Source organism: Halichondria panicea, chromosome 10 (genome assembly GCF_963675165.1).
Source record: "Halichondria panicea chromosome 10, odHalPani1.1, whole genome shotgun sequence".
NCBI classification, from domain to species: domain Eukaryota; kingdom Metazoa; phylum Porifera; class Demospongiae; order Suberitida; family Halichondriidae; genus Halichondria; species Halichondria panicea.
Genome location: NC_087386.1, coordinates 4,522,250 through 4,542,395, shown reverse-complemented (window position 1 = coordinate 4,542,395; position 20,146 = coordinate 4,522,250). Strand labels below are relative to the sequence as shown.

At 41.6% G+C, this 20,146-nt stretch overlaps 5 protein-coding genes across 6 annotated transcripts in view; 2 read left to right on the top strand and 3 right to left on the bottom strand.

Annotated features, from left to right (window-relative positions):
* The window catches only part of LOC135343037 (gelsolin-like protein 1), a 133,219-nt gene that overhangs the window by 80,898 nt on the left and 32,175 nt on the right, over positions 1-20,146 (bottom strand). The window lies entirely within an intron of this gene.
* LOC135343031 (uncharacterized) lies at positions 2,291-7,918 on the top strand. The gene is made up of 11 exons (XM_064539957.1): positions 2,291-2,445; positions 2,819-2,943; positions 3,216-3,372; positions 4,511-4,676; positions 4,925-5,057; positions 5,317-5,507; positions 5,577-5,732; positions 5,927-6,176; positions 6,522-6,639; positions 6,965-7,199; positions 7,448-7,918. The coding sequence occupies exons 1-11, from the start codon at positions 2,396-2,398 to the stop codon at positions 7,616-7,618; spliced, it is 1,752 nt and encodes a 583-aa protein (XP_064396027.1). The 5' UTR covers positions 2,291-2,395; the 3' UTR covers positions 7,619-7,918.
* Positions 7,887-8,799, bottom strand: LOC135343049 (dolichol phosphate-mannose biosynthesis regulatory protein-like). The gene is made up of 3 exons (XM_064539989.1): positions 8,700-8,799; positions 8,384-8,473; positions 7,887-8,158 (listed from the first exon to the last, which is right to left on the bottom strand). The coding sequence occupies exons 1-3, from the start codon at positions 8,700-8,702 to the stop codon at positions 7,991-7,993; spliced, it is 261 nt and encodes an 86-aa protein (XP_064396059.1). The 5' UTR covers positions 8,703-8,799; the 3' UTR covers positions 7,887-7,990.
* On the top strand, positions 8,797-20,138 carry LOC135342486 (uncharacterized). The gene is made up of 13 exons (XM_064539216.1): positions 8,797-9,127; positions 9,400-9,520; positions 11,787-11,816; positions 12,591-12,754; positions 13,064-13,317; positions 13,533-14,178; positions 14,319-14,495; positions 14,802-14,921; positions 16,141-16,328; positions 16,497-17,697; positions 18,311-18,451; positions 18,743-18,883; positions 19,730-20,138. The coding sequence occupies exons 1-13, from the start codon at positions 8,949-8,951 to the stop codon at positions 19,956-19,958; spliced, it is 3,591 nt and encodes a 1,196-aa protein (XP_064395286.1). The 5' UTR covers positions 8,797-8,948; the 3' UTR covers positions 19,959-20,138.
* Positions 14,567-16,074, bottom strand: LOC135343044 (ankyrin repeat domain-containing protein 45-like). The gene is made up of 3 exons (XM_064539975.1): positions 15,818-16,074; positions 15,388-15,555; positions 14,567-14,911 (listed from the first exon to the last, which is right to left on the bottom strand). Exons 1-3 carry the CDS (start codon positions 16,032-16,034, stop codon positions 14,661-14,663), a joined length of 636 nt encoding a protein of 211 aa, XP_064396045.1. The 5' UTR covers positions 16,035-16,074; the 3' UTR covers positions 14,567-14,660.

Genomic DNA, 20,146 nt, shown 5'->3' with positions numbered 1-20,146 from the left:
ACCCATACCATTGTTGTTGTCAAAGTGACGATCATTAATTAACCTTGTAAAAATAACATCACACCAGACTCAAATAATAAACTGAAATTACCTAAGAAATAACGGTTCTGACTGATCACGTATAGTGTTTGTGCCTTCACACCCACATATTCCGTGTACCGTATATCTTCTAATTTATCGGACAGCAAAAAATAATTATTTTCCGGGTATAATTGGAACAGAGCATGCGAAGTGTCCGGAATAATTAGAACAAGCAAGCAGCTGCATGCGAGCTAGCTAAGTTTAATAGAACAAGGTACGACTGAATAGTTGCACTAACTATCTAAAACTAGCTACTCAAAGCTATCTAACTGCAGCACTCCAAGTCTTACTTGCCGTCTACGAATGGTAACTCAACTTTTCAAGATATTGTCCGGATATTTAGAACAAATGTAATATTAAAGTACTGGAGTGTCTGTTGTATTAGAACAACGAAAATTGCCCAAAAGAGTGTCCGGGGTAATTAGAAGTGTCCGATAAATTAGAAGATATACAGTATATTGAGCTCTGTTAATAATAGTCCTAAAACTTTTTCTCCATTCACCCAAATATAGCATTCACAGAGACAACAACAATTGCATACTAGTTCCAACTTAACTGTCCGACATCGAGGTATAAATACGTCAGGGATGGAGACTGAGAGAGAGCTCGGGCTAGATCATCAGAAATACAAATGAATAATACTCGATATAAAGCCTCTTCAGAGATGAGTAGCAATCTGTATCAGTTGGTAACGTCAGCCAGCCATATGAATGCAAATAAATTGTAATAATTAACTCTTTAAGGCAAGGCAGGTTGGGGAGGACATTCGTTAGGTCGAGTGGGGTCAATGGCTTGTTGATTAACACGACAGTGAGATTAAGTAATGCAACTTTTGAAAAGCTGGCAGGAGCTTTTCGACTTGGAGAGCTACAATGACTATCATTGTCACAATAAGTACCTGAAGAAGTGATATCGATTGCAAATAAATTCATTTTTGCCAAGTTCACATTCTCAAAACGATCAAAACGCCTTTCAGCAAGGAATGAATAACCCATTGACAAGTAACGCAGTTTTTTCATACTTGATAGAACCTCCCAGAGAGAAGATAAACTCTCAATATTATGAATTCCCGTTATATTCAGAGCAGTTAAACCAGTACAATTTGAACCGATTTCGGCTAATCCTAGTAAATCCTGTAAAGCATCCGTACAACGTTGAATATTAAGATTTACAAGCTTTGGACACAATACAGAGATTAGCGTAAGGTCAGCAGAAACTAATGTATACATTCTAGAGTGATTCGATGCTTGATGGCAAAAATGAGAACGAAATACCACGTGAAAGTATATTATCCTGATTGTACACGGTAGCACTGACACTGACAGAATCTTGATTGGAGGAGTTGCTATATACAAGAGAGGATCAGATCTGAGGAGTGTGGGGCTGAGGAACAAACCGATGCAGTCGGGCAAGTCACCAGCTTAACATGTGGGTACAATGACAAACTAAAAATTGGGTACTTGTTGACAACATTTTCAGCAATTGGAGAACAATTTGGGTAGATAGACAACTGTGCTGGGTGGTCGCTACTTGTTAGTAGTGGCAATAGACAATAATGAAAGTCTATGAACTCAGGGCAATGTAATGTCAGATTTGGAGGCATATACCTACACTCTTTCCAAGTGTGCAAAGCAACGTACCCTTCATCTTTAGTAATAATACTGAGGATCTCCAAACTGTTCGATGCTTTAGCAGCGCTTACAGCAGAACATTCATTTCCTGCCACACTAAGGCAGTAGAGGGAGGGTAATTCAGACAGCAACTGTTCAAGTGTGTTCTGCTTTACAGATTCGAAAAATGTTCCAGTCAATGACAAGTAGCGTATTTGTTTGCATTTCCCAATTTGAGGGAAAAACTTTGAGTTAGGAAACTTCTTTGATTTTGACATATACGATATGTGCACATATTGAACATACGAGAGAGACAGTCCCAGTGCCAGTCTGAGAGCTTTGAAATCTTGGTTTCTTCTGCGACAATTCTTCCACACAAGGGAACTCCAGGCACGAGGGTGGCCAAGGAGAGAGTAGAACCTCTGCAGGAGATACGGAGACCCAGCTTGTCATAGGCAGGCAGGTAGTCAGTGACCTGGAGCAGTACTTCAGTAGGGAGGGAGAGGAGCATCTGAACAACCATCATGCATGGGACATGTGGGATCAATCAATTCACACAAAAAGCCACATGGGTCACCTGGTGGTAAAGTTAGTAGATCTATCAATATTTACCTTAGTAAACCACACGCCCACTATTAAATACCAACCCCTATTGCATTGTATAATAATTGTGTATCATCAATACACTAAAGCTGGTCCCTAACATGGCTGAGAAGAGTGTAGACGCACTTGCCTCTGCTGGCGAGTTCACCAGGTGAGTTTAAACGCTCTAGTTGATACGAAATACATGCTTTTTAATATACTATAGATTCTACTACATGTATAAATAGCATAACTTTACTATCTATGATACTAGTATCTATGGTATAGTGATAGACAGTGTTGTGGTTTAATTTATTGAGGAGAAAGGGACTGGCCAGCTGCCGTGTTGAGAGTTGTCTCGTTGGAATTTAAATTGCGTAATGTGTTGGTGATAATTATTACTATAGCCTCGAGAACAGAACGCCAGCCAGTAAATGTACTTATACTTGAGGCACCTTATAAAAGCAGTGATACTGCACTGCAATGTCTCTACACATGCAAAATTGCTGGCTTGCGAATCTACCTACTCCTCTAATCCGCCACAGGAGGTTGGTCGCCTCCTATGCAGACCACTTCCACCCCCAACGGGAGAGTACAGACGGGGGTGGTGAGGCACACCCCCTCTCCACAGCACTCAAGTCCCTTGACCTACCCATCTCTGGAAATCAAGGTGTGTGATAGTTAGTCAGCATTGTGGTTTAACAAGCACCTATGCTCAGCAATTGTGATTGATATTGCTCTATTGATTGAGATGAGCTCAGATGTCATCCTCAGTCATTCTTCTCAATAGAAGCGAGAACGATTCCTTGATAAACAGGATAAACAGGACACTTTCCTCAAATTTAGAGGTGTCACACGTGAACTGTATAGCTTGTAGACTAGAACATGAATAGCTCATTATGAAAAAGCTTATTGTACTCTATATTGTATCCCCCTTTGTAGTTCAACAGCTGTTGTCTGTCTCCAAGGAACTCCAAGTGCGTGGGCAGTCCACTGTGGGGGAGGGGCTCTCCTGGGGGGAGTTCTGTGTGTGCTGTGTGGAGGTACTCGAGCTTAAAAAGAAATACCCAGTGAATGGCGACGAGAGTGGTGCTGACAGGTGTGTGTGTGTGCATAGATTGAAAAGGAAGGGGATTGGAAACGAACGGGCCTCTCTGTGTAAAAAGGTTGAAACGCTCTGCGTTATATTTCGCGCTCGCGAATATTTTCGTGGTTGATCTTTCTGCATGTATTTTAACTGTTTCTAGCTCTCCTATCCACTAGTGATCACTCAGGGGCTGGGAGGTACTCTAGAGAAGTAAGTTTATACCACTGACAAGCTCTAAGTCCGTTGTCTTTACTCTGTTTCCAATTTTTGTTGAGTTTAGTTTGAATTACTCTATGTCAACTTTTCTCTTTCTCTGCTGTGAAGTCAAAACAGCAAAAGACATTGCTTGACTTGGTTATTATGTATCTAAGTGCTACATAGAATGGCTTTATGTTATGGATATAAGCTGTACTGTTCATAAACATTTGCAGTATAGTCCTTCAAACTACTTTAGTATACTTTTAGACACACCACGGGCCTTGACCTCCCACGACTTCATAGTAAGCCTTCTTGTTTAGCTTAATGATAGTGGCTGAGTGGCTTAGTCGACCTTTTATACCTAGATTCTCTTTACTTTTAGGAAAATCAATATCAATTTCACTGCTTCTACATTGTAGAGCAGTCAAGACAGGTAATGAACATGCTGACTATAAAAATAATACTTAATTAGTACCGTATTACTAGAATGTTTTGCGATCATCAAACATATGCGAATTGTGTGAGCAATTCGCAACAATAAAATCGCAAAACTTAAATTAGTACTGAGTAAATTAATACACACGATCCTTGCCAGAACGCAATAGTTAGATCGCAAAGGGTCAAATTTTCTGCTGATTTGGCTCATTCGTAAAGATTTTTCACTCGCAAAATATTCTAGTAATACGGTAGTTTTAGCCACACCCTATAACGCGGAGTGTTTCACGCAAATATTTTCGTTTCCAGTCCCTGTTACTGTTCTATCTATGGTGTGTGTGTGTGTGTGTTGGCTGTATAGTGTTTCATTATAAACCACCAAGTTTACACACAATGCGTGAGGAATTGAATACCTTAGTTTTATAGTTTGTGCATGTACAACCAATCTACATTTTGCTCATGCAACCACTATTCTAATCGATGTTCAGACAAAGTGTTACCTTTGTGTATATTGCAGAGGAGTAACTAACCACCCTCCTAAAACCGCACCAGCTGTTATGAACTGCCACGCCTCCCGACAGTCCGCTGAGGTGTTCTTGGGCGGATCGTGTAACCCCACCACCTGGAGGAGGGACCATGCCATTCCAGCACTGCAGGCCGAGGGAGTCACTTATTACAATCCTGTGAGTAGGGCAATCAGTAAAGGACATTTTGGTACCAACCAAAATGTTGTTCTTTGTAGAGAGGTTGTCGCTTGTTTGAAGGTTTATATTTTGTGAAGGAAAGTAAATTTTGGCAACGGAAGCACTGTCCTTAATAAATACGTGTCCTTATATTTCGGAGGGACATTTAGCGGAGGTTCCACTGTAGACCATCGTAATACTACTCTGTACTCTCACAAGGTAATGACCCTTTACTCCCATACCCCCAGCAAGTGGACGAATGGTACCCTGAGCTGATAGAGGTAGAGGAGAGGGCCAAGGATGCTGCCTCATTACTCTTCTTTGTTATAGACAGCCAGACACGAGCTGTCTCCTCCATGGTAGAGATGGCTTTCTTTGCTGGTAAGTTGGTCATCTAAATTTGTGCATGCTTCATGCATAAAGTTTCTTGGAGCAAATTTGTGTAATAGCAGGGCCCTGTTTGTAGCATACACGTTTTTACTGTAGCTACGTACAACCATTACTGTTACAATACACATGATTCAGTTTAAGAGAATGGCCATTGTAGTTGATTACTTTATGGCACTGATTCATTGTAAAGATGCCAACTGACAAACTCCTTTTATGCACGTACATGTTAAATATGTACATGTACATATAGGTATGGGTCGTGACCTAGTGGTAGTGGTGGACGACATACTCAAGGACAGTCCCAGGATAGGGGACGACCAGTTGTCCAGTAGGGAGGTGGAGGATCTGAACAGGGGGAGGGCATTTGTACGCAGTCTGCTCGAGACAGGCGGGTCGCTCCTAGCACTCTCAGTACAAGATGGGGTCAAAGCATCTTCAGAGGTACATGACTGTTGATCATAAATATGTACAGCGTACCATACAATTCAAGTTCTCATGTTTCTTCCCCAGATTCTGAAGGGTGGCATGTCAGTGTCCCAGTATTCAAGCTCTACACGCTGTCTGTCTGTACCTCGCAATCACGGTCTGGGGGAGAGACTAGCCCTCCTCAAACAGGTCTTCCTAATGTACGACACCAACAGGAAGGGGTCACTATCACTGCAGGAGGTGGGTGGGTCATGGTGGAGAGGGGTAGAGTAAAATGTATTCCACATAAAAGAGGATTTCTGTTTAATACATGTACTAATTAAAACTAGACTACGTATGTAGATCACCCATTTTCGAGCGTTATGTATATGTACCTTCAATCAGTTATCTTTACTCTCTGAAATAAGGCTTGATTGTATCACTTCCCGCTGCAGGCTGTGCTGGCATTTCGCTCTGTACACATTGACACTCATGCCATGTACAACCAGCTGGGCTGTAAGAAGGTGGACCAAACTATACGCTCCAACGAGCTCCTCTCCCGTTACGAGGAACAGGGGCTGACGTTCGATGACTTCTGCATGGTGTATGCTGAGCTGAGGTACGCCCAAGTGTCTGAGGAAGCTGGGAATGGGTCATTGCTGGTTGGACTGGCCTATCTCACTGCTCCAATACAGTGGATCAGTGGTGAGTGCTGCTTGAATAGATATGACGTACCTGTACAGTGTTCAATGTTTGTGTCGGTTCACTAAATACATGTAACGTACACAGTCAAGTTTCAGCATCTCAGTGTCCTGTTTAAACACTTCGCCAATAATACCAGTTGTGATATACAGTACATGTAGCATCATATAATTTATACGTACGTACATGAATGTATTCGACTTGACTTTATACCTGAAACTGGTACATGTAGATGCATGAAACTGTTACAGTGTAGGTACCTGAAAGTTAGTAGGTACAATGTACCTGAAACTGATAGCTAGCGTGAGTCGGGAAGCAGTATTGATGTTGATTACCCTACACTTTCAGGTTGGCTGTGGCCCACTCCACCCACACACCCCACTCAGACCTCTCACTATGACGTCTTCCTGGGGGGCTCTTGTGGACACACAACATGGAGGACTGAGATAGCAGTGCCTACATTCAGGTGATCCCCCACAGTCAGAAGTCAGATTGCTACGCTCATTACCTTGCTTACCATATGTTGTTGGTGACTCATTATGGGATGTTTTCACTGTTCACTTTCACAAATTAACTTACCACACATCTTAGCTGACAAAACCGTCCAATGTACCTTTTAGCTTCAATATTTTCACTGTTATATAATAATTATAGTGTACCTGTAAACGGTACGTGGACTAAAAAGGTCCTATATAAAATCCAGATATATAATTATACTTATATGTACATTAATTATTATACTCTATACTCCTAATGTTATGACCTCTCCGCACACACATATGCACACACAGACAAACGGGTGTGTCTTACTTCAACCCTCAAGTGCAGCACTGGGACGTGAGGATGATTCCTATAGAGAGGGAAGCGAAGGAGCACAGCGATGTCCTATTGTTTGTTGTGTGTGGGGACACTCTCTCTGTGGCCTCTATGGTGGAGGTGGCCTATTACATAGGGGCAGGCAGGAAGATGGTTCTCTGTCTGGTGGATATATCATGTGACGGGGGCACGGAGATTGAGGGGATGAAGGTGAACACAATGAGTGTGTTTATGATCATACGTACCAGTTCTGCAGATTATAGTTATTTACGTATCTTGCCATAATAGGCCCATTTTGCACAAATTCTTATAGTAACAAAGTATTAGCTACACGTATGCTGTAATTTAGATTCACTAGAGAGCCTCTTTTGCCATGCACATAAAGAGAGAACCGTATTGTTCTGAACGATGCACGTACATGTACATAAGTATAATCACTGCCCCCGTCTCGTGTTCAGTTGAGTGCTCGTGCCATCAAGGACTATAATCGAGGCCGTGCCTACCTGGCCAGTGTGGCCAACAAGAACAGAGTTCCCATCTTCACTAACATCCCTGATGCCGTGCATAGAGCCATGCATCTGGTCAGGGGACACTATCTCCCACGCTCACCATCAGGGACCAGCGTTTGAACCAAAAACCTATAACCGTGTTTACCGTACGTAGTTGTGTATCTTGTCTCAGCGTCATCTTTTTAAAACCTTTTTGAACCACTCAAGTACTACTTATGTCATGTTTGTGTATGTGTCTCCTTGTTTTTTAAACCGCTGCAAAGCTCATCACACACCTTCATTTTTATCTTCTTTCCATTGTATACTAGTCTAGTGCTCTACGTATATACACATTGTATTTATTTTGAAACCATTGTTTTGTTCAATTAACCTTGCAGTTTTAACACAGTCCGAATTTAAGATTGACAATTTCTTAATTGATGTTCATGATTGTACATGCAAAAAGTACATGCAAAAAACGTATTAATCTTATCGAGAATGTAATTAATTGTTCTAACTTGTCTTTTTCGCCTTTTTCCTGGCATTGTCCTTCACAATGATCACACCCACAAAAACTCCTATGGCGGCCAGTAGACACACCCCCAGTACCACAGGAAGGGCCACTGCATACCAGCGAGGGAGGAAGTACGAATGGATCACATGATCCTCCTCAACAAATGGCTGTAGGGATAATTGAACAGTATGTTAGAAGCTACATGTACGGGAACGTTCAATATTAGGCACTCTGACACTAAGTAATAAATATGCCTCTCCACAAACAACAGTAAATAAAACCTCGAATAATTATGGGACAATTGTCATGAATATAATAATTTTGAAGATTCCAATGTATACGTAAAATTCCTACATTTTAGTACTCAGCCAGTCATGTAGTAACGGACTCACCAGTACCATGACCCAGAGTGTGTAGTACGTGAATATGAGCAGTGAGACGGAGATGAGGCCTGACCCCACCAGTCTGTCCGTCACTGTGGCCTGGGGGGGGGGGGTGTGTCACTACTTTCATAAATGAACGATACTATTCCCCAACTAAACATTCAATTGGGTAGGGGACAAAATAATATTTAGCATATGGGAAACAATGTACTTAACTATTGTATCTATACTAAATACTGAAAAGGGTATCTAATTATACACCTAGCGTATCTGCATGCTCCAACTATCCTGTGTTCACAAAGTTAAGTATGAAGTTACCATGTACCATGTTGAGTGATCCGAGCTTCCAAAGTGTTTGAACGATTCGTTCCTATTTGAAGTGGGAGGGTGGTCGTAGGTGGGCGTGGTGGGTATCTTTGTTTGTCTATGCATGAATCGAATCGTGCATATCGCATATCGCATGTTGTCTCAGCTATAAATCTCATCAACAATCTATATCTAGCCATGCTATTATTAAAATAGAGAGTAGTAAGTCTTAATTGTTTCACAGAGACTATCTTTAGGAGTTAGCTAGATGTCTATGTTAAGTAGCTTAGCCTCTGCTGCTGGACTTCTTACACGTCAAAAGAAGAAATTTCATTTTGATGTCACTTTTTGTCTACAAGATTTGCTCAACTGTACTTACGTTACAGGAGTCCTCTTTGCCAAGCTGAGACTCAAGGATGGAGGCAACTACTCTGAGATATCAAGAAGGTATGTTAAACCTACATGTAGGCGCCAGCATGAACTCAATAGACCGTATCAATCACAAACAGGTTAAATATATGTAAAGAGCTGTATAAATATAGTATGCCATGCATGCTTCATTCAAACGTATGGTGTCTGATTCTCTCATATGCGAATCCAGACAAGTATTGCTACAGTTGGTGTAACTGATTCACACACACGCACACACACATGTCACCCACACCCACCCACACACACACGTCGCCCACACCCACCCACACACATACACACACACACAGATGTGACCTGAAGAACCACTGTATTCGATGGGATCAGGTACTAGAGTTCCACTGTAAGATATATGCCAGTCAAACTACCGGAGAGTTGGAGCCATGCATGTGCAAAGTCTCAATACGAAAGGTTTGTAAAATATTGACTGAAACTTCTTATTTCCAGAATAAGTTGACTGAAGGGAAGCAGGAGTTCTTAATGAACTACTGAGGGAAGTAAAAACTGTGTTACCTTGCACGGCCTAAAAGTTGCACCGTAAAACATCAGGAACTGAAATAATTATATCTGCATTTAAACTGCACCGTCATAGAGCATCTTATTAATTTTCGAACCTGAATTTACATTCAGTGATAGCTTCATTGTGCAAGTTGCTTAGCTATTAGATTAGAGGGAAATTGCAGCAGTTACCTGTGCAGAGTGTCATAATTGTGTTATTGTGGACTTCCTATTGTCCTACGACTGAGGCATTACATCATGGTTGGGGTATCCACAAATCTGTACCTTTCATCACCTGAGGCTATGTAATTGTACCACAATCTGAATCTGAACTATCATTTGCTGATGTAAATCATACCACTACATATACATACATGGGGTGCTCATGCCTTTTACAGTATAATTGCATAGCTTCTGTTTAGTGCAGCTCATTTAGTTTTCAAAAGACGTTATAACTTATTATACCCTTGTAGCATAAAGAGAACACATTCCACTTAATCAACTTGGCTTAGTCAATTGACCCGTCTCTATAGCGACAATTCTCCTTTAGAACTTTACTACCAGCAAGTGAGAAGCTTTAGTTGAGGTAGTGCGTTCAAATTGTGTTGAGTGTAGTAGGCGGAGTGTTTATTGGTGTAAGATTGGGACTCGTTCATTTACATATACAACACTAATAAGTTAATTTTGCAAAGAGTTTCACTCATCACTTTTAAAGCACCCACCACTGTTAATCTTTAGCACGAGTGAATGTTTATACACACTTACATTTAAAGTCTTGCTAATGTTCAAATTCAAATATAAGCACAGAAACACAGGAACTTGAAACCATACTCAAACCGTAAGCACACTTGTTGTTTGAGGAATTGAAACCATGTCTTGACCACCTGCCTCTACACTGGGTCTAGTTTTCTGTTCCTTTATCTGTTTACTGCAGCTGCTATCGGATGAACTCTGTTTAGGTTTCACAGTGCTGTATGTTTTGACTTGTGTACAAGTCACTTGTAGATGATTGTGTTGGTCATTGGCAAAACATAGACACATCTGTTATAGCTAGGTTGCATCGGGTGCAGTGTGCAGGAAATTGTGATTACATAGCGTTCTTACGTACACAGGGGAGGGGGGACCTTAACCTGTTGGTATACATTACACCTGTTCAAACCTGATTTTCCTGTCTGGCTCAGTGAATGGTGTCCCATAACTAGCGAAGTGGGATGTCCTTATTGAGATTCTCTATGTCAGCTTGCACATCTATTACATGTATATGGTGCATGCTTGCAACCCTATAAAGAGAGGGCTTTTAGATACTAGAGTTGAACATTTTAGTCGAGCCAAGAGCTGCTATTTCAGCTAATGTCTTGTCTGTGAATTGAACACTTGGTGTTTTCACATTGTATATGTCAGCCGAGTGTAGTCTAGTCAACCTGCTAGTGGCTCCTTGTTTATGGGCTAGGTCTGATCTGTCAGTCTGAGCAGGCAAACTCAAAGAATTGTTACAATCTGTTGGGCTGTTTGTTTTAGAAGAGAGGATTTGTGCTCACGATCTAGCTGGAAAGATAATATGCGATGTATTCATAAAATGTTGCATTAATGATGAGAAATGTTTGTATATTGCCATGGGAGTGCAACCTAACCTACTGATACAACCAGACCTACAGGCTGGGCTGTGTGGGGTGCCGTGCATGTAATACTCGTGAATACCCTAATACCTGAGCATAACCTGTATTCATGTACTGCTTGTAGACAACATTCAAAGTCATTATGCAATGTTGTGTTATTAAATACGCGCGGTACTTGTTCCCTAGCACAACACAGGCTAAGTAATGTCATGTGCTGTACGACAACAGTCACATGTTGTGTGGAGGTGGTGTGATATTAATTGCTCTGCACAATAATTTACCGTACATGAACCCAGATGAACTATATGCAGAGTGCACAGGTGTAGGGTTAATTAGACCATTGACAGCTTTCTTAGAGACATGCAACTTTCACTACCTTCCTCTTAACGTTCAATATTATATACATCTGTTTGACAACACTATTCCATTCCTACCGGTGTGTAGCAGGTAGTTATAGATGGAACAATAGTCTTAGGGTTTCAACGTACAAAATATTGTCATGTACATGTATATATATATATGTACATGAACCAATCATCAAAACTGTTCTTTTGTCTATTCAGGAAACAAAGGGAGGACTGACCTACAAGAAGGTGAGACTATTGTGCCTATTGTGTGTCCAATAAAGGAATTTTCTCAAAAGCTTGTTGAAATCTTGTACCTATAATTAGTGTACGTAGCATGGTTTTGATTGTGGATGGGTGTGTTTACATGCACGTGTATTCAAGTGCATGTACCTTTGTGACCTGATCGTGCTAACTGATAATACGCTTGGGAAAGTAATACAATATAAGGGCTTCGTAGTTAACGTGATTAATTTAACACCCACTCCCCCAGCTTTTGTGAAAGTCGTAAATTGCCACTAGAATGGTACAGCATATCTTGAATTCCATACACTCAAAGCCTAATAGCTTGACAACCAGCTATAGTAACAAGAGCTGGCAGCCTTCTTGCAGCGTGTGTGTTTACTATAAGACTAACAGCCTATCAGCTGACTACATGTATATTGTGTTACATTGATTCTGATTAGTCTGGCTGCCTAATCATCTGTAATCATCTGTAACGCAGGCTTTTGTAATCGATAATTATTTCTAAATGATTTGTGTTAAAATCCTTCATGTCATTGTATGCTCGTTAGGGTCGATGCGTGCACATAATAATTATGTATCAGTCTCACGAATTAGATAGATCTGTAAAATCATTGTGCGCTGGGCCCAGGCTATAATTCTCATTTTTGAGCTGTGTGGCATATGTTTGTTGTGAATTTGATTGCAACTTTGAGATCATTTTATTGTTCGGCTGTTCACAAACACATACAAACACAACCCCTCCCTCTGCCTAACTAACTATCCCTCTCCTATCCACAGCTTGGCTATGTCACAATCAATCTGGCTGAGTACGCAGGAAGCAGCGAGATTCAACGCAAGTACCTTCTGGAGAGTTACAACGAGTCAAAGCACAAACCAGACAACTCTATACTCAAAGTTAAGATCTCTTTGAAGCAAACATCAGGCGATTCTGTCTTTAAAGTGTAAGTGTTTCTGTGGTAATCTCATTTCCCTCTATTATAGTGTGTGTCCCTGTGTTTATAGTGAAAGTGCTGCTGATGTAACAAAAGGCTTTGTTAGTGTGTGTTGTGTGTAACCAGAATACAGATGTTGTGGGTTGAGGGCATCTTGGGGAAGTTAGCCTATAATTATGTTATCCATGATGGATGGCCACCTGTTTAGTGGTCAGGGTAATGGGCTGATAATGAGTAGTACTGGCTTCATAATTATAATTATGAGGACAACCCCAACCCTCTCTCATATTCATCCACCACACACACACACACTCACAGTCCTCGTGGCCGCGTGTGGGACTTAAACGAACCGGAGGATGAAGGTATACAGCAAGACTTCCAGAGCTCTACTAGACACGCCTCTGTTTTAAACCACCAACGAGCCTCTACGGCGAGTTCCTTGAGTGGGAGTAGTCTTCTCATTGGAGGGGCCAGCCCAAGCATGCGTAATAGAAATAGTAGTTCTGGGGAGGGGGCCAAAAGCAGCTGTGCAGGGAGCCTACTGGAGATCAACGATAGTGAGTCAGCCTCAGGTATGATTGTGTGTGTGTGTGTGTGTGTGTGTGTGTGTGAATATGCAAAGTTTTAGCTACATCTACATGTTTGTGTAATTGTTTTGCCGAGGAGCTGCTTATTGGGATATCCCATACTATGTGTTTTTTATTGTGATTTTTGAGAATATACAAGCTCTGTTGTTGTTGTTGTTTGTTGAAATTTAATTATTTGATACCTTTCAATTCCCTTACAGCTGTCTCGTCTGACCAGGAGGAGGTGTGCAGCACACAAAACTCTGACAGCATCACCGAGGAGACCCAATCAACAGCCACACCTCGGTCACCTAGTTCACCACCTTCTGAAAACGAAACAGTCGGCTCACAAGAAAAAATTCCACTAAGCCTCTCACCCTCAATGAAAACCACTCGCAGCAACTCTCTAGGCAGTGGAGATCACCAACAAAGACCTATATTAGAAGTGCTACCCCCCGATAACGGTGCACACTCACTTCCTAACAGATCACAATCTCACAGAAGACACACTAGTTTCAGCATGAACGGCACCTCGTCTCACAAACTGCACAGAAGACAGCAAAGCTTACTATCAGGGCAAAGTTCGAAATCAACCTCCGCATACTCAACACTTTCAGAGCGCTCTATGGGAAGTTGGGGGAGTCAAGATATCGAATCGCTTTCTGGGAGCACAAGAAAACTGGCACTTATTCAGACGAGCTCAAAGGTGGAGCAATCAAGAGTAGACCCTGGAAGTGTGATTGCTAAAATTTTTGAGGGCCAGACGTTCAAATCTAAAGATGAGGGAGAGGATAACAGTAAAGGGCTACAACTGTTTGTGGATAAGACGAGAGGCACTTTCACTGTGGGAGGATCAGAGTTGGGCAGGTGAGAGAGAATGCACACAATACCACTTGGTATGGATCATTAAAGTAACTTGTCACATGTGAATGCAGATGGCCACCCCACCCTTAGTGTACTAGCTCATAGATACCGCTCATGCCTTAATGATATGCTTGTTTCTGTAGGCAAAACACCAACCTTCAAGCAGTAGATGTCAGTGGCACCATAGCTCACTCTCGTAGCAGCTCCAGTGGAGGCAGTCCACGACCCAAGCACAAGAGAGGTGGCAGCCATCTCATCAGCAATACAAACCCTAAGGACAGTGTTAGCTCTCTTGTGGCTGCTGGAAAACCAACCAGATAGCAGTCTATCTCTCGATTCTAACCTCTGTTCTTACTCTTTGTCTATTTATTTAATGTTTATATCTTCATAATCATCACACTCAAGTTGTTCATTTATTATTATTATTGCAACTGTAGCAACATGAATTGCATGTCCATGAAATAATGTCCAGGGCAACACAAACGTTAAGTGCTATTTAGATCTGGTGGCGTTAGTTTGGCTAGGTATGGTTCAAAATGAGCCTCGAAGTCAGTTATCTGTTGCTGGACAGCACTGCTGTGTGCATCTTGGTTGTACTGTAACCAGTCGTTTGTCTCATTGCACAGTCCGTTAACCTTTGACCTGTCGTCTTTGTTCCACTTCCCACTGATTTTCTCACTGTCCCCAAGAGTGTTCTTTGCTGTCTTCACTGCCTGTGAGAGCTTGCATTTTGAATCTGTGTGCATGTGTGTGTGTGTGAGGAGGAGAGAGTTTATGGACTTAATTATAGACATCACAAGTACATGATTATTGTGCATAATTTTATACTGAGCCTAAACTAGATGACTTGCATTGGATTGATACAAGTTGGTTTATAGACGGTTAAAAATCTTGGATGGTAAGGGTGTATGCAATGTGAACTATACAAGAGGTAGGGCTCAGAATCCGGTGGTACTTTAAAATCTGATTTTGTTATACTAACTATAATTATGCATTGCAGAACTAACTCATTTCCTTTTGTAAAGTGCTCTGTACTATATGTGGCTGATAACGCGCGTTTGATCTAATAATAGTGAGTACAATGAATAATGTTAGCAACACTCAGCGGTGTGACATTTATTATATGGAAATGTTTGTACATAGCAGGACGATATCATTTCCGCGTAGTAAGACGCTCTATCTACTCATGTGCTCCTGCTTATACTGACGTACCTACTGCATCCAGGTATTCCATACACTCTATTTTGCCGTATCTCAGAGCTATGGTCCTGGCAGTCTCAGAGTGTTGGTTGAGCACCAGGTGGTCTGCTCCCAGTGAAACTAATGTCTTGAGGCACTCCAGTCGCCCCCAGGCAGCACTCTGGTGGAGAGCAGTGTAGCCTAGACAGGGGGGAAAGAACTAATCAACAATTCTGTCTGCACGCAATGTATACATGCATGTTGCTAGAGTAGACACAACCTGGGCAATTCAGTTTCTTAGGGACACCATTTGTACACAGTGCAGCAGTACATCTATTTAATTAATACACAATCAGCTAAAACGGACCAGAGTTGTCCTAATGTTAACACTCGATCGTAAGGCTGCTGAGAAGTATAATTATGAATGCTGGAAATTCTGGCCTATAGTATTATGTACATGTACCCGAAGTGTTGGCTTTGTTAAGGTCTGCTCCATTCTCCACCAGGACTTGAGCACAATCAGCCTTCCCCAGTAGGGCTGCCAAGTCTAATGCAGTTTTTCCCTGATTGTTCCTATAAGAGAGTGAATTCTGTGCATCCTCCAACTCTTGAAGTTTTGCCAGTAGCTCCTCTTTGTCTCCAGACTCTATGAGAGAGAAAATGGCAGCTTCCACAGCCATTATTGTCTTTTGTCATGACAACTAACTAGAGGTCAAGGGTTCTCATAGACTGGACTGAGAAACCCTTGACCTCTAGTTGTTTATGGGCGTGGCTTCTTTAGTAAAGACTTCTAAATACTCAGTTCATTTTTTGTCAGACTCCTCTCGAGCTTGGACTCCTCTGCGAGCGCGAGTCAACAGACAGACAGTACAGACAGTTTAAGCTTTTCCATAGTCTGGCCTGGGACCGAGACTATCTAGCTCCTAGCATATCTTTGCTCTGGATCAGATTAATGTCACACAGACTATCTAAAGGTATGTACGTAGAGCCAGAGATTCGATGTATATGTATGGTAGAGCCATATCTATGGTAGAGCTACCAGTCTATTATCTTTCCGTATACCCTGGTCAAGTATTTTTACAGTGTAGTACCATTACTGTACGTACATTTAGCTAGCCATTTGTATTTGCTTGTACATCCAGGTTTTCTATACTCAGACAGTATCAAGAGAACCATGCAATGCAAGAATGACTCGCTATTTGGAGACTGTATCTCAACCATCACAGCTCTAAAAAGAGATGAGAAACTCTGCGATATAACCATCCAAGTCGAAAACCAACAGTTCAAAGCACACAAGATCATCTTAGCTGGCTCCAGCCCCTACTTCAGAGCTATGTTTGCTGGAGCCCTCGAAGAGAGCAAGCAATCCACTGTTGTTATTCATGACATACCTCCCAATATTATGGCTATTCTTCTTGATTATTGCTATACTTCAACTATTGAAATCACACAAGAAAATGCACAGGAACTACTACCAGCCGCCAGTATACTACAACTGAACTGGATACGTGATCAATGCTCGAAATTCATCGAAAAACAACTTGACTCAAGCAATTGTCTTGGCATTAGATCGTTTGCCGATACTTACAGTTGTCCAACCTTACAGAAAGCTGCTGATTTATACGCACGACATCACTATCTCGACGTTTTGGATTCGAAGGAGTTTGTCGACCTCAGTGTGGATGATCTAGCCACGCTGCTCAAGAGTGATGACTTGTATGTACAGAACGAAGAGCAAGTGTTCGATTCGGTCATGAAATGGGTCAAACACGATACCGAGAATCGTAAGAAATTCTTTGCAAATGTATTGACGCATGTCCGCCTTCCCCTCCTGGATCGAACCTACCTCGTCTCAAAGGTGGGTACAGAGCCTCTTATCAGACATAATGAGGATTGTAGAGATCTTGTGGACGAAGCTAAAGATTACCTCCTGTTACCTGAGCAGCGCTCAAAACTCTCTGGACCTAGGACAAGACCCAGGCGTCTGATAAGATGTGACGAAATTCTCTTTGCCGTCGGTGGATGGTGTTCGGGCGATGCAATCAGTCTGGTGGAAAAGTATAACGTGAGCACTAACGAATGGAAAGTGGCTGCAACTATGGCAAAGAGGCGGTGTGGTGTTGGTGTGGCCGTATTTGGAGAGCTCTTGTATGCTATAGGAGGCCATGATGGTAGCAGCTACCTGAATAGCATGGAGCGATACGACCCCAAGATGGACCAGTGGTGCTCTAACTTGCCTCCCACGAGCAGCTGCCGGACAAGCATTGGAGTGGGTATTCTGCGGGATGAGATATATGCCGTAGGGGGTCAGGATGGTTTGTCTTGTCTGAGCTCCGTGGAAAAGTGAGTAATGTATTGTATGGTCCGAAATGGATTATACATGTTTTATCATCTTGTTTCCAGTTTATTCTGTGTGTTTTCACTGCTGTGTACATGTATACTTTCACTTTACTATACATAGTGGCTGTCTTGTAGCCATAAGAGTTGTGGATATTTGATTGTGTTTGGCCTGCACTGTACTAGTTCCGTGGGTGTACGTATATGTTTGCTTGAAACTGTATCTGTGTATCTATAATTATATTTATAGCCAAACTGTTTAATACGTGTTGTGTGAGGTTACTAAGGTTACACTGTGTACTGTACACTATGTGTAGTGTACCATGAAATCTCACTCATGAACTGTATATACTATCTTTTCCTCTTACTAAAGTTGATGATCTAAGACTCATGTGAGAGTAATCAAATTATACTGTACCCATAATAAGGATGGATTTTGGCTCATGATCGAGAAATTGTTATCTAAGCGTATCATGTGATGGCTGGAGCTCTCTAAAATATTATACACAATATCAACATTTTCAATTGGCCTTCCCCACTCAATTGTGGGGCACTAAAGCTCAAAGAGAGCAAGCTTACATGCTTCAACATTAATTTTATTTTACCCTTACCTCTGCAGGTACAACCCTGCCGCTAACCAGTGGTCTCTTGTACCCGCTATGGCCAACAGGCGATTGGGAGTGGGTGTTGCTGTCATGTCAGACTACCTGTATGCTGTGGGAGGATCTGACGGCAACCTCCCCCTAGCCTCAGTTGAGAAGTGAGTAGTCACAATACGTTAAATCCTCTGATTACGCCTCTGTTATAGTGAGAAAACGGTAGAGATATTCCTGTGTTACGCATTAGGATGAGAGACTTAAATTTAATTATTTGCCCTCCCTGCCCCCATTCACTGACTGTGTAATGCATACAGTCAGTGCATGTGTATTATGTGTTCTCTATCTAATAGAGTGGAAGAGCTAGCTGTGTGTAATTCCAATAACCGTACTTTTGTGGGTATACAATGTATGTTTTGCATGCAAACACATTATTGTTGCCTCAATTGCTGTAGATATGACCCTGATCTCAACCAGTGGACTGAGGTTGCATCAATGAACTGTCGACGTAAGCACCTTGGTACAGCCGTGTTGGACAACTTAATCTATGCCGTGGGTGGAAGGGACGAGAATACTGAACTTAACACCGTGGAAAGGTGAGGGATTTCGTTGGAAGGGGATTGTAAAATAGTTTAAGCTTCACGTATAAAATTATAACGTGCCGGCTTGTAAGAAGTTTTGAATTTATATTTCTATATTGCTTATAAATTAGGAAGAAGTACGTACGCTCATGGTAATTTAAACAGAACACAGCCATTCAAACCACATTCCATTGTTGTTGGAGTCGCTTGTATTGGCTCTTATGTTGTTGAATGGATATTAAAGGGAATTTTCACACACCGCATAAATTATATACTCTTTGCTAATTCTCTCCTTAGCATTATTGGGAGGGTGGTGATCGATGGTGGTAGCTAGTATGTAAGTTAACTTGAATACATTATGTCACAAGTACAAAATTGTGTATGATTGCATGTGTATATGTGTAGATTATCTACTCTTTAATGCATACATGTACATAATTATAGATGATACCCCAAAACATGCACATGTCTGTGCCTTGTTTCTGTGGTACGTTAACTGTGCAGGTGTATTATGGTGATCTCAACCTGTCCAAACATAGGTTATTACGTTTATTTTAGCTGAAATTCTACACCCTACAGCGTATACAGCACAGCCTATGGTGGATTAACATTCACATGCACATTTCATGTGTGGAACTCAATTATTAATATTCAGTCAGTGCAAGCAAAGAGACTATTATAATACATTATCGGCATGTACATTGTTGGTCAAAAGCAAAATGTACGAATGCTTTCCATGTACGTATATGTACTTAGCTCATAGTAATAATTAACCTTCATGCATACATGTATTATAATAGTCGCTTTGCTGTACAGAGGGACTGAATATTATTGCACCCCCTAATTATTGTCTCACTGCAGGTATGACCCAGTGTCTGACACCTGGACCTCTGTGGTTGCAATGAACTGTCGCAGGAGTGGCGTAGGACTGAGCGTTGTCAGTGGTAAACTGTTTGCAATCGGAGGATTTGATGGCTGCTCCTACCTCAAGTCAGTGGAGTGGCTGGATGTCACAAGCAATCAGTGGTTCCTAGCCAGTAACATGAACTATAGGAGACTAGGTTGTGGAGTGGGTGTGCTTGTTGGCTAATGCCAGTGACTGAATATTATGTACATCCCATTCAATACTAGTACTAGTTTCACAATTAATTCATTTCTGTGCCCCATTAATTTACTCATACATGTACTTGTCATGAAATTTACATACATACAACTGTAAATCTTACACGCACACATGCGATTCAACAGTGTTTTTATTTCTGGTACATAAAATCATGT

Bases quoted from the DNA above. Each gene is read 5' to 3' on its own strand.
- LOC135343044 (XM_064539975.1), bottom strand. From the start codon at position 16,034: ATGGCTGTGGAAGCTGCCATTTTCTCTCTCATAGAGTCTGGAGACAAA. The intron at 15,556-15,817 runs GTACATGTACAT...CCCCCTGTCTAG, and splicing joins TAACAAAGCCAACACTTCGG to GCTACACTGCTCTCCACCAG. The intron at 14,912-15,387 runs GTACGTCAGTAT...ACATGCACACAG, and splicing joins GGAATACCTGGATGCAGTAG to ATTCAAAATGCAAGCTCTCA.
- LOC135343031 (XM_064539957.1), top strand. From the start codon at position 2,396: ATGGCTGAGAAGAGTGTAGACGCACTTGCCTCTGCTGGCGAGTTCACC. The intron at 3,373-4,510 runs GTGTGTGTGTGT...TGTATATTGCAG, and splicing joins GACGAGAGTGGTGCTGACAG to AGGAGTAACTAACCACCCTC. The intron at 5,733-5,926 runs GTGGGTGGGTCA...TTCCCGCTGCAG, and splicing joins GGTCACTATCACTGCAGGAG to GCTGTGCTGGCATTTCGCTC.
- LOC135343049 (XM_064539989.1), bottom strand. The intron at 8,159-8,383 runs GTGAGTCCGTTA...TTATCCCTACAG, and splicing joins CACTCTGGGTCATGGTACTG to CCATTTGTTGAGGAGGATCA.
- LOC135342486 (XM_064539216.1), top strand. From the start codon at position 8,949: ATGTCTATGTTAAGTAGCTTAGCCTCTGCTGCTGGACTTCTTACACGT. The intron at 16,329-16,496 runs GTATGTACGTAG...TTGTACATCCAG, and splicing joins GTCACACAGACTATCTAAAG to GTTTTCTATACTCAGACAGT. The intron at 18,884-19,729 runs GTGAGGGATTTC...GTCTCACTGCAG, and splicing joins GAACTTAACACCGTGGAAAG to GTATGACCCAGTGTCTGACA.